Consider the following 13,966-nt stretch of genomic DNA (forward strand, 5'->3'; position numbering starts at 1 on the left):
TTTTTAAGTATAATGGATAATCTTCTATAATTAACCTCGAGAATCCTATATGAAATCATCTGATGATTATTAGATTGATGGATGTAACCTTGAGTACGATGGATAATCTATAATTAGCCTTGAGAATCCTACGTGAGATCATCATCATCATCTGATGATTCAGACTGATGGCGTTCTTTGATGGATGGATGTAAACTTTTGCTCTATTAAGGCTCTCCTATTTACGGGGAGGCACATCAACTAGCACTGGGTTGCTGCATAAACTTCCGACTCAATTCTTAGATCCCTGGCGGCAAAACAAACATATCACGGATACAGTTAAGAAATGCAACGCTTCCTGACAACAACTATGCTTAAACATTACAAACAATGCATTCATAAGATTAATGGCATTGAGGCCATCATGTTTTTGTTTTCGGGGGAAAAATGAAAGTTGAGAAACATAAGATTATAGCCTTGAGTGCCATCATTTTTTTTCCACTTAATCAACCATTAGCATTACATCATTTGAGACATTCAGCCAGTCATTTGATATATAACAAATATTTTCTTCAGCTTCAAATAAACAGCTATGCTACAAGTAAAACTGGATCCATTCTAACAGATGGGACTTCACATGCTCATCGAAGTGAATCTCAAAATAGATCATGGTACGAGATAATTTCCCTGCTGGCGTGGGGACTCTTTGGTCTATTTTTGGTGCTTTCTGTACTCATGCCTGGATTAAGCTTCTTACTACGACCAAGTCTGCTCAATGGTATTTCTGCACGAAGCAGCTTTGATGGGAGAGAAATCTTGACTCCTGTCTTAATTGGTAATGGATCGCTCGCTCGAACCACTAATACCTGTATTGTTTCCAGGTAAGAAGAGACAAAGCAAACACAACAAAACTTTGTCTGCATACAAGATATCAAAAAAATAGAAAATGAGATGTTCTGCAGATAACTCGTTAGATATCCCTCCAAAATTTATCAGTTCTGTGTTTGTACATCAGTCTTTATCAGATCTTCCACTAGCAAATCCACAAGGATTCGGCAAAGATATGACAAGGAACTCATCAGAGACTCTAACTGCATCAAAATTTACAAGTAGATGTGTTCAAGAAAACCAATGAACTAAACCATCAAAAACTAAAAACAATTAGATGATTGAACCAGTTGGTTCGTTCCATCAAACAAATATTCAAACAGATGATCTTCCAATGTGAAGTCTACTATCTCAATTCCTGAATAGTAGCCCCCTACAAATGTCATTATCAAGTCTTCACAACCATGATCCCAGTTCACCATCCTTCTCTCTCATTCATAAGATAAACCATCTGATGCCATAATCATATATGTCAGTGTTCACTGTCCCCAACACATTCCTCACAATGAATACTCCCAGTATGCCTACAATTCTTGACTAGCCTAAATTTCACAGGATGTTATATCCTAAATTCCTACTAATTCATGTTCTTTCATGTTTCTCGACCATTAATATGGTTGTTGAATCTCATATTTTGATGATGAAATCAATTGTAATTTGTTTGATCCAATCTATATGTTGAGAAAAGTGTACAGGATTAACTACGATGGCAGTAAGACATAAAGCAGGTGTTGTGCCGGAGTCAAGATCGAGATCACGTTGGGAGTTCGAGAGTTCGATGGAAGTTCGGACGTTCGCTGGAAGTTTTGCGGGAACCAACCGAGAAGTCCAGGAGCTTGCTAGAGAAGCTCGTCGGAACTTGCCAAGAAGATCGTCGTAAAGTCCGAGAGCTTACCGGGAGTCCGCCGGAGCATTGCTGAGAGTTCGTCAGATGTTCGCAGGAAGTATGCCGGAAGAGCAATTGACGCACCGGAACATGAAGTGCAGTAATCATGTCTTAATTATCGTAGTTAGAGCATAAATTAAGTTAGATTTGGAAGGTAATCCCACTAACCTAGTTAGAGGCCAATTGGGCCCTAAGTTGGGCTGGTTTGGGCCGGATTCAAGGCCCAACCAGGACCCTGAATTCCTGGTCGGCGGTGGCATCGCCTGGGAGACTCGGTCTCCCAAGAATTCTAGGCGGTGGTACCACCCCTGTCAAGCAGTAGTACCGTCGACAGTTATTGCTGCCAGCGATGGTACCGCCCTTGTCAGGCGATGGTACTGCCCAGACTGAGTAGTAGTACCGCCTAGTGTCAGGTGTCAGGCGGTAGTACCACCCAGTAATGGCGGTGGTACCGTTAGGACCCTAGAAATCCGAGATTAGACACTTTTTGGCTCCATTTTTGAAGCCATTGGGGCCTATAAAAACCCCACCCTTTCCTGCATGAAAGGGCACGAAACCTATTGGCAAATCTTGAGTTCTTGAGCCTTAAAGTGTTGTAAAAGTTAGAGTTCTCCTCCTTCATCTCTTAGCCTTGTAACCATCCAAGAAAGAGGAGTGAAACTTGTAAGGGTTGTCTCCTAAACCCGGCAAAAGGAGAAAAGCTGTAAAAGGTGGTTGGCCTTCGTCTATTGAAGGAAGGCCTCTAGTGGACATCGGTGACCTCGTCGGAGGAGGAAGCCGAAAGTGAATGTAAGTCATGTTGACCGAACCACTCTAAAACTCGGTTTGCATTTACTTTGAGCAACTTTCTTTTATAGCAAACTGCCTCTCCTCCTTACTGTGCTTTAACTACGTCTATATACGCTTTCACGTAAACATCTTCCGAGATCGGTTTTAATCGTACGAAGACTTTACAAAACTGACGCTTTTCATTTATGCAATTTACATTGCTGCTAATCACCTTAGTCTTCTCTTGCACTTTCACGAAAGGTTTCAAGTTCAAATTCTTTCCGAAACGAATTGAATTGAAACCATTGTCGTTGGAATTGATTTTAATCGAAATAAGTTTTTTGAAATAGTGAAAGTTTTTCGCTGCACTAATTCACCCCCCCTCTTAGTGTCGCTCTTGATCCTAACAATTGATATCAAAGCAAGGTTCACTCTCGTTTGGTTTAAAACCCAAGAGAGATGACATTTGTCGGTAACCAAGAGGGTCATTCAATTACATGTCCGCCTATGTTCACTGGGACGGATTACACATATTGGAAAACAAGAATGAGGATCTTCCTGATTTCAATGGATTTTGAGCTTCGAAATATTGTAGAAAATGGATTTCGAAAGTCTTCTCTTCCAATGAACGATTGGAATGAGTTAGAGAAGAAGACTTTCACTTTAAACGCAAAGGCTATGAATGTCTTATTTTGTGCATTAGATAAAATGAGTTTAATCGAGTGTCGATTTGTGAAACGGTTTTTGATATTTGGCACACACTCGAAGTGACTCATGAAGGCACTAGTAGAGTGAAGGAGTCAAAAATTAATCTTTTAGTTCATTCTTATGAGTTATTTCAAATGAAACCGAGTGAAACCATTGGAGACATGTACACCCGATTTACGGATGTCGTCAATAGTCTAAAAGGACTTGGTAAAGGTTTCTCGGATTTTGAACTCGTTAATAAAGTTTTAAGATCCCTTCCAAAGAGTTAGGACCCTAAAGTAACGGTTATTCAAGAGGCCTAAGATCTAAATAATTTTTCTCTTGAAGGACTAATTGGGTCACTAATGACCTATGAAATGACATGTAAAGTTCATGAAGAGCTTGAAGACACTCTTCCAAAGAACAGGAAGGATATGACACTGAGAACACAAGAAGACCACTTAAGAGAAAACTCAAGTGATGAGGACTTTGATGATGACTTGGCACTTTGAATAAGGAAATTTAAAAAATTCATTAAAAGAAATAAATTTAAAAATGACACTAAAAATAATTTTGAACCCAAGAAAGATCAAGTAATTTGATACGAATGCAAGAAACCGGGACACTACAAGAGTGAATATCCCCAAGCCAAGAAGAAGACACCAAAGAAAAAGGCACTCAAAGCAACATGGGACGACTCAAGCGCATCCGAAGAAGAGGAGCCAACTAACACTGAGCAAGTTGCTCACTATGCGCTAATGGCCATTGGAGATGAGGTAACAAGTTCATTAGACGCAAATTTGTCATTTGATGAACTATTAAATGCTTTTCATGATTTATTTGATTAATGCAAATCAATTAGTAAAAAATATAAATTGTTAAAAAATGAGCATGATTCTCTTGTTAGCAATTTCGATAAATTAAAAATTGAGCATAATGATAGTTTAGCTCTATGTACGAAATGCCATGATTTAGAAATACTTCAAAAGGAAAATATGCTACTTAAGAAAACCTTAAAGAAGTTTGAGGTTGGCAGCAAATCCTTGAACATGATCATTGCCAACAAAGGTCACGTTCATAGAAAAGGTGGAATCGGATTTGTGAGTAGCTCTCACTATAATCCAACCACCTTTGTTAAAGGCCCTACCTTGTATGTCTCACTATAATCGAATTTGGGCATGTAGCTTATCATTGTTCATTCAAGAAATGTAGTCCACATAAATTGATTTGGGTTCCTAAAAGAACCTCAAATAACTCAATGCAACATGATAAGCAATTTAAATCAATTTTTGAGACACCCAAGGTCAAATGGGTACCTAAAAATCATCCTTTTTTATAAAAACGTTTACCATCACAAGCTAGGAGCAAGAGATGGTACCTTGATAGTGGATGTTCAGGCATCTGATTGGAGATCCATCTCAATTCTCTAAGCTCACTAGCATATACGAAGGATATGTCACCTTCGGAGACAACAACAAGGGTAAAATCATTGACAAAGGAACCATAGGTAACAAATCCAACTTCTTTATTGAAGATGTATTGTTAGTTGATGGCTTAAAACATAACATCTTAAGCATTAGTCAAATGTGTGATAAAGGATATATTGTTAAATTTGAATCTAATGCTTGTATTATTGAAAAACCACACAAAAACATATCTATGATTGCATTAAAAAAAAAAAACATATACACCATCGATATTAATGATCTTTGTAATGAAATGTATTTTTCGATTTTGAATGACGATGCTTGGCTTTGGTATAAGAGATTAGGTCATGCTAGCATGAAACTAATCACCCAAATTTCATCTAAAGAACTTATAAGAGGAATTCCTCGTATCAAGTTCGTTAAAGATAATGTGTGTGATGCTTGTCAATTAGGAAAATAAATAAAAGATAGCTTCAAACCTAAGAACCAAAAAAGCACCTCTAGACCTTTGCAATTGATCCATATGGACTTGTTCGGATCAATTGCTACATCAAGCCTAGGAGGTAGCAAATACGCATTTGTCATCGTGGATGATTATAGTAGATATACATGGACTTATTTTTTGGCACACAAATGTGAATGCTTTAGGTATTTCTCTAAATTTTGTAAACTTATTCAAAATGAAAAGGGTTTTATGATTTCGTCAATTCGAAGTGATCACGATGGTGAATTTCAAAACCGTGATTTCCAAGAATTTTGTGAATCTAATGGATACAACCACAACTTCTCTACTCCAAGAAATCCTCAACAAAATGAAGTAGTAGAAAGAAAGAATAGAAATTTACAAAAAATGGCAAGAACCATGTTGAATGATCATAGCCTACCCAAATATTTTTGGGTCGAAGCCGTAAACATGGCATGCTATGTCATGAATAGAGTTCTAGTAAGACCCTTATTCACCAAAACTCCTTATGAGTTGTGAAATAACAAAAAACCCAATATTTCATATTTTAAAATTTTGGGTGTAAGTGTTTTATCTTAAATGAAAAAGATGCCTTAGGAAAATTTGATGTTAAATCCAATGAAGGAATTTTTCTTGGTATTCTTCTATTTCTAAAGCATTTCATATATTTAATAAAAGAACTTTGATTATAGAAGAATCTATTCATGTTGTTTTCAATGAGGTTTTCGAAATTAAGAAAAATGATTTTGATGATGATGTTAATTTTGATGCTTTGAATTTAAATGAAACCCTTTCTCCATGCAGCAACTTGGATGCATCTACTTCCGAAACATCCTTACCCAAGGATTGGAAGTATGTAGATGCTCATCCTAAGGAGCTAATCATAGGAGACACATCTAAAGGGGTTCAAACACGTTCTTCTCTTAAAATTTTTTGTGTCAACACCGCTTTTCTCTCCCAAATTGAACCTAAATGCATTGACGAGGCCATGAAAGATGATTCATGGATCATCGCAATGCAAAATGAGTTAAATCAATTTGAGAGAAATGAGGTGTGGAAGTTTGTTCCTAGGCCAAATGACCATTTAGTTATTGGTACTAAGTGGGTCTTTAGAGACAAGCAAGATGAATCTGGTATCGTGATTAGAAACAAGGCTAGATTAGTGGCCAAAGGTTTCAACCAAGAAGAAGGTATCGATTACAAAGAAACCTTCGCTCTTGTGGCTCGATTAGAAGCCATAAGGATACTCCTTGCCTATGCTAGTAGTAATAATTTTAAGTTGTTTCAAATGGATGTTAAAAGTACATTTCTTAATGACTTTATTTTCGAAGAAGTTTATATTGAACAACCTCTCGGATTTGAGAATAATAGTCTCCCTAATCATGTGTTTAAATTTACCAAAGCTCTCTATAATTTAAAACAAGCCCCAAGGGCTTGGTATGAGAGACTTAGTTTATTTCTTATTGAAAATAATTTCTCTAAAGGCAAGGTCGATACTACATTGTTTATCAAAAATTTTGAAAATAATTTTCGTACTGTTCAAATTTATGTTGATGATATTATTTTCGGTTCCACGAATGAATCTCTTTGTGAATCATTTGCTAAAAGTATGAGTCTTGAATTTAAAATGAGTTTGATGGGAGAATTAACCTTCTTTTTAGGCTTACAAATCAAACAACTAAGTAATGACATCTTTCTTAGTCAAACAAAATACACTTTAGATTTGCTAAAAATGTTCAATATGGATAGCTCAAAAGCTATCAACACTCCTATATGTACCTCCACTAAGTTAGAAATTGATGAAAGTGGAGAAAGCTTTAATCAAAAAGCTTATAGGGGTATGATAGGAAGTTTACTTTACCTCACTGTAACTAGATCGGATATCATGTTTAGTGTAGAACTTTGTGCTAGGTTTCAATCTAATCCTAAGATATCTCATCTCAAAATAGTTAAAAGAATACTCAGATATCTAAAAGGTACCACTAATCTAGGATTATGGTATCCAAAATCCGAGAACTTTGAACTAATTGCATATGCTGATGCGGATTTTGCTAGATGTAGATTAAATAGAAAAAGCACATCCGGAACATGTCAGTTTTTAGGACACGCACTTGTTTCTTGGTCATCCAAGAAACAAAACTCGGTTGCACTATCTACAATCGAAGCTAAGTACATTGCAGCTAGTGCATGCTGTGCACAAGTTGTGTAGATGAAAAACACTTTAGAGGATTATAAGATTCATTTTAAAAATATCCCCATAAAATGTGATAACACTAGTGCAATATGTTTAACCAAGAATCTTATTCAACACTCTAGAACAAAACATATTGACATTAGGTATCACTTTATACGAGATCATGTCACTAATCATGATGTAATCCTAGAATTTATTGATACAAAACATCAATTAGCCGATATTTTTACAAAGCCTTTAAGTGAAGAACAATTTGATTTTATTAGAAGAGAGTTAGGAATGTTAATATGTCTGAATGAATGAATTTGTTAAATTTCGTTTTCGGACTTTCTTGATTCTTTGATCAATCACTTAAATTCTGTACTACGAATTTTACATGATGATAAGATTGTGTGCCTCAATATCATGTTTACTTTCATGATTATGATTGAATATTAAGAAGTTTTAATCATACATCGGATTCTTAATCTTCGAGTACTACAAAGCACTAATGATTTTGCCTCATGCAAGTAGTGATACAAAGTTATGACAAAACACTTTATAAATGCATGAATTTGATGTATATTTTCTTTCCTGACTATCTTTCACTTAATGTATTTCTTAAATAGAGCTTTCATGAGTCTATGTCAGATCAAGTTTATTTTTGATACATAGAAGTCATTGACAAATGCATCTCTCATGGATTTATCTCTTGTGAATTTTTATTGAGAAATGGATTTAATGTGATGATCCTCTCATTATGAAGATTAATTCTCGGAATTTCTTTTATCCTTCATATGATAATTCTTTCACATGAATTCTTGCTTAACGAAGGAAGAATTTTTATGATTTTTTTTAGATGAACACTTGCAAGAATGAGGATTTGATTTCACATGAATATCTTGATCCTTATGAAAATTGATGCATGATTTAATGAAACTCGTTTATCGTTTTTAACTTCATTCAAAGTTGGTTCTCAATAGATTTTCCTCCTTACTCTCCTTCTTTATGCAAAGTTTTAATGAAAAATTAAAAAGGGGGAAGTTGATGGAAGCTTAAAATATGAGAACTTTTGAATAATATCATGTCATGAATGCTTAAAATATGATTGGTAAGAATTTTTACAAGTTGAAATATGGCATGAATTTTTACCGCACTTGAATTGTTGAATCGTTCTCCTTTTTGTTGATGACAAAAGGGGAGAAATAATACCAAAATGTGGTAAATTGATGACAAATGTATTTCATTGTATATACTTGAAATGCTTGCTTGATAAATTTTCTTCATTATGATAAGATATCTAGAGCTTAACTTGTAATTTTACAAATTGATATCTTGCCATAGAATGATAAATTGCTATATTTGTCATCCTTCATATTTGAAATATCAATACTTGAAAATGGATGTCATGCCTTGATATCATTTTGAGAATGTTAGATCATGATAGGAATCATGATGTGCATATTGATAAGTTTAATGAATTTAACTTATCAGTTTGATTCTTGAATTCAAATGCCTTAAATTTAAGAATGTCTTTTCTCAAGTATGGCATATAGATAGGGGGAGTTAAGGTTAACTCCGTCATCAATTGATTGTCATCATAAAAAAGGGAGAGATTATTGAATCTCAGATTTTGATTAAGTCAATTGTAATTTGTTTGATCTAATCTATATGTTGAGAAAAGTGTGCAGGATTAACTACTATGACAGTAAGACATAAAGCAGGTGTTGTGCCGAAGTCAAGATCGAGATCACGTTGGGAGTTCGAGAGTTCGACGAAAGTCCGGAAGTTCGTCGGAAGTTCTGCGGGAATCAACCGAGAAATCCAGGAGCTTGCCAAAGAAGCTCGTCGGAACTTGCCAAGAAGATCGTCGTAAAGTCCGGGAGCTTGCCGAGAGTCCGCCGGAGCATTGCCGAGAGTTCCTCGGATGTTCACCGGAAGTACGTCGGAAGCTCGCCGAAAGAGCAATTGACGCACTAGAACATGAAGTGCAGTAATCATGTCTTAATTAACGTAGTTAGAGCGTAAATTAAGTTAGATTTAGGAGGTAATCCCACTAACTAAGTTGGGTTGGTTTGGGCCGGATTCAAGGCCCAACCAGGACCCTGAATTCCTGGCCGGTGGTGGCACCACTAGGGCCGACGGTGGCACCGCTTGGGAGACTCGGTCTCCTAGGAATTCTGGGCAGTGGTACCGCCCCTATCAGGCGATAGTACCGCCGACAGTTATTGTTGCCAGCGATGGTACCGCCCTTGTCAAGTGGTGGTACCACTAGAGCTCGATCTCCGAGCTCTATCAGGTGGTGGTACCGCCCAGACTGAGCAGTAGTACCACCCAGTGTCAGGTGTCAAGCGGTAGTACCGCCCAGTAATGACGGTGGTACCGCTAGGACCCCGGAAATCCGGGATTAGACACTTTTTGGCTCCATTTTTGAAGCCATTGGGGCCTATAAAAACCCCATCCTTTCCTACATGAAAGGGCACGAAACCTATTGGCAAATCTTGAGTTCTTGAGCCTTAAAGTGTTGTAAAAGTTAGAGTTATCCTCCTTCATCTCTTAGCCTTGTAACCATCCAAGAAAGAGGAGTGAAACTTGTAAGGGTTGTCTCCTAAACCCGGCAAAAGGAGAAAAGCTGTAAAAGGTGGTTGGCTTTCGCCTATTGAAGGAAGGCCTCTAGTGTATGTCGGTGACCTCGTCGAAGGAGGAAGCCGAAAGTGGATGTAGGGCACGTTGACCGAACCACTCAAAAACTCGGTTTGTATTTACTTTGAGCAACTTTCTTTTATAGCAAACTGCCTCTCCTCCTGACTGTGGTTTAACTACGTCTAGATACGCTTTCACGTAAACATCTTCCAAGATTGGCTTTAATCATACGAAGACTTTACGAAACCGACGCTTTTCATTTGTGCAATTTACATTGCTGCTAATCACCTTAGTCTTCTCTTGCACTTTCACGAAATGTTTCAAGTTCAAATTCTTTCCGAAACAAATTGAATTGAAACCATTCTCGTTGGAATTGGTTTGAATCGAAATAAGTTTTTTGAAATAGCGAAAGTTTTCCACTGCACTAATTCACCCCCCCTCTTAGTGCCACTCTTGATCCTAACACCTTGACCTATGATTGAAAACCTATTGTTAAGAAACCATGTGGATTTAATTAGGATTTAGAAATAATATATGTATGCACACAATATGGAATTACATCAATTCTAAATAGTCGCAATGTTAATAACATGCTAAGATTCAGCAACTACGAAAAATAAAAAGAGTGTAGATTAACTAGTGAGGGCAAAAAACTCTACAGGAGGTTAGTAAACCTTCAAAAGGATCCTGGGCAATACTAGCATCAATGCCCTAGCAAATGTACAAAATGAAATAAATTAAAAAAATAATTTGATTCATGATCTTGTTTGTTCTTGGATCTCCAGTTGCATTCTAGGTTCCAAATTCAAATAAGTTTTGGATTTAGGCAATTTTTTTGTAATGGAGCTGTAAATGATTGTAGAATGCGTTGGACTATCTTGAGTTAGTCAGAAGGAATTAAATGAAAATGCTTAAAAGATAATGGCATTTAATTCAACTTTATGGAATTCTGAGGTGAATTTTACATGTTTAATATATGTAGATGTGCACTTTAGAGGTTTTTACTGTTGAGTGTCTTTATTGGTAATTTAGGATTGACTAGCAAAAGAGAAAGATGGCTGGTGCCGACCAATCTTGTTCAGGGCAGCTTTGGCCTAAACATTAGATGCTAAAACACCAAGTGTCAACCATGATTTTTTTCACTGTTAGATAGAACAGTATTGCAGATCAGGAACTTTCTGCATATTATATTCATTAATTCAGTTTGTAGTCTGAGGCTAAAATGAAGATCTACACCACTTTGGTATCACTGCTCTGTTTCTGCTAGAAAAAGCAGCAAGGATAAGAGCTTAGATGTCATTTTGCAGACAATTAATACACATTGCAGGCACATAAAACCTGTCATGCATAAGATTGGTATCATAGCTACTGAACTGACCCCTCATGTTGGCAGCAAATTCCTAAACATGCAATCTACTTCTGAACCCTAAGCCACACCTTAACATCCAATTTAGCCAGTTATCCCCATCTAATACAAAATTTGATCAGCCTGTTCTCTTGCACGGATAATTTTTTTGATCTTCCATCATGGAATCAACGCCACGCTTAACTGTCCCCCTGATGAGTTCTTTGAAGAGTATAAAACTAGTAAATAGGGTATCAGCAATTTGCAAGTAATTAAATCAAAATAATATATTAGAAGAGCACAAATGGGCGACAGCTTTGACATGTTCATGATACCATTAAAGCCTTCCCGTCAATGTTGGTAGAGAGCTAAAACCACAAAGCAATGTCCACAGGGAAATGGAAAGCACAATAGAGGAAGGTAAAGGAGGCACCTTTTTGGACCGGACGGAGAGGCCGAAGGTGGGATCGAGGGAGGCGGCAACGGCGGCCTCAGCGGCGTGGTCGGAGCGGAAGGTGACGTATCCACGGCCATCGACGTCGATGCGGGTGCGGGAGATGGGACCGAACATTTCGAGGCGGGACTTCAGCTCGAGGACGGTGCAGTCGGCGGGGAGTTCGGAGACCATGACGAGGGAGGGAGAGGACGATGCGGGGGCAGCGGCGGCGGCGGGATCTCCCTCCGACGTATCGGGCTGCAATTGCCGTCGAAGGCGCTTGGAAAGAGAAGCGGGGAAGGGATCGGATTTGGACCTCTTGCGCTTCCCCATAAGATTCATTGCTGCTGTCCCCCTCTCTCTTGCTGGTCGCCGCCAAAGGAACGGTACTTGTGACCACAGAAAGCAAAGACACGCGGAGTCCGAAGTGTTGGACATCGGATCCGATTCCAACGAACGGGGAGCTACGTCGATCCGCATAGAGGCCACTCAGGCGCTATAGCGGGTTCGAGTGAGCCGGTTATTCGAACCAGCCTACATTGACCCGAACAGATTCGTTAATTACGTTATTTTTTTATCAATATTTATCATAATACTAGTAAACATGAAGACTCACATAATTCAGATTGCATTGTTTGCCGTAGGTGCTTTGATGTCTTTCAAGGCTGACATAACATATCCAGTAGGCATCGATTGGATTTTTTGCCCTCGTTACCCTTTGAAGCAAGGTCATATTAGTAGTCCCCAAACATATATTTTTTCGAGATATTAATCATGTTGGGAAAAAGATACGACAAAGAAGAGGATAAAAAACACTATAGAAACAAATAACAAACACAAGATCAAGAATACTTTAGGAAAGATATTTAGGCTTGAAACGTGTATAAACACTTTCCTAAAAATGATATTTGCACCATCTTCTCAATAAGATTGCTCTGGGTTTGATGCAAATAGTTTTAGTGGATATGACAAGCCTTTAGAAGATCTGTATTGAGCAAACAATAAAGAATCTTCAGAGAGGAATTAGAGAATGTCTAGCTCAATCACTTGGAAAGTAAAGAAGAAGAGCATGAAAAAGTTGTATTTGTAATTTACCCCCAAATAGTTATTTATAGATATTTTCTCAAAAGACACAACCTTTGAAAATTATAACTATTTTCTCAAAAGAGACGACCTTTGAAAAATAACTACCAAAAAATAAAAGAAAACACCTTTTCAAATAAATCTTTTGAAAAGAAATTCTTTTTTTTTTCTTTTTAATTTGAACAATTTATAACAATCCCTCACTTATTTAAATTTAAAATTTTCTCCAAGTGATTAAATAATATTTATTAATAAAATAATATATCTTTCGATTTGAATATTATCTTAGTGTAAGCATCACAAAGTGAAGTCAAAATCCCAAATAATATAAAAGCTTTGAATTTGTTATTCCTCATGACAACACTAGTGATACCACACACATAAATACAACATTCTTGTATTCCTCATAAAATCTCGCTTAGCCCTAATATAGCCTTGAGCTCATCCAAGTTCATGAACTTTTATGAGAGAAACTCCAACTCTCAATCGAAGCGGCATCACTTCTAAGTTCATATAGGTGAAGTTCTTATAGTATCTTTGTCACTCTTTGAGATACTTGTCCTAACTTGACTGAACTTCATTAAGAGTATAATTAACTCAACCCTCATTAGGTGACAACCATCACTTTAACATCTTTAGATGGGACTCATAAAATATTTCAAAGTGCTGAACCACTCCACATATCAATGACTTGTTCTTACCCTTTGAACTCTTCATTACTCATTTCATAATGTTGAGTAGGGTTGCTATCATTGGTGGATCTTTTATTCAAGGAGTTTTAGCCCTATCCATTTTGATGTTGATCTTACAACTTCTCTTGTAAGAGGTTTGGTGAATGGATTAGCCAAATTCTCACTTGTTTTCACAAATGTGAGTGAAATAATCTCACGCTTGATTAATTTCCTCACATAATCATGTCTAAGACTTATATGTCTTGACTTTTCATTATATATTTCACTATATGCACGAGCTAAAGTGGCTTGACTATCACAAAGTATAGAAATTGAATTCACACTCTTATAAGTCAATGGAATTTCTAATAGAAAGTCCCTCAATCATTCAGCCTCCTTTCCTGCATTTGCTAGAGCAACAAATTCTGATTCCATAGTTGAGTGAGTTATGCACGTTTGTTTCTTGCTCTTCCAAGAAACAGCGCCACCTCCCAAGGTGAACACCTAACCAGTAGTG

At 37.1% G+C, this 13,966-nt stretch overlaps 1 protein-coding gene across 3 annotated transcripts; it reads right to left on the bottom strand.

Annotated features, from left to right (window-relative positions):
• Positions 1-448: 448 nt before the first annotated feature.
• Positions 449-12,122, bottom strand: LOC135678961 (uncharacterized protein At1g27050-like). 3 transcript variants are annotated; one of them, XM_065192240.1, is made up of 2 exons: positions 11,693-12,116; positions 449-845 (listed from the first exon to the last, which is right to left on the bottom strand). In XM_065192240.1, exons 1-2 carry the CDS (start codon positions 12,035-12,037, stop codon positions 636-638), a joined length of 555 nt encoding a protein of 184 aa, XP_065048312.1. In that variant the 5' UTR covers positions 12,038-12,116; the 3' UTR covers positions 449-635. The 3 variants fall into 3 exon arrangements, with proteins under 3 accessions (XP_065048312.1, XP_065048313.1, XP_065048314.1); XM_065192241.1 differs by lacking the exon at positions 449-845 and adding an exon at positions 11,197-11,481 and having other exon boundaries at positions 11,693-12,122; XM_065192242.1 differs by lacking the exon at positions 449-845 and adding an exon at positions 11,197-11,471 and having other exon boundaries at positions 11,693-12,120.
• Between the last annotated feature and the right edge of the window lie 1,844 nt (positions 12,123-13,966).

This window comes from Musa acuminata, chromosome BXJ1-7 (genome assembly GCF_036884655.1).
Source record: "Musa acuminata AAA Group cultivar baxijiao chromosome BXJ1-7, Cavendish_Baxijiao_AAA, whole genome shotgun sequence".
Classification (NCBI taxonomy): domain Eukaryota; kingdom Viridiplantae; phylum Streptophyta; class Magnoliopsida; order Zingiberales; family Musaceae; genus Musa; species Musa acuminata.

Excerpts from the sequence above, each read along its gene's own strand:
- LOC135678961 (XM_065192240.1), bottom strand. The coding sequence starts at position 12,037 with ATGAATCTTATGGGGAAGCGCAAGAGGTCCAAATCCGATCCCTTCCCC. Across the intron at positions 846-11,692 it reads TCTCCGTCCGGTCCAAAAAG|GTATTAGTGGTTCGAGCGAG; the intron begins GTGCCTCCTTTA and ends GAAACAATACAG.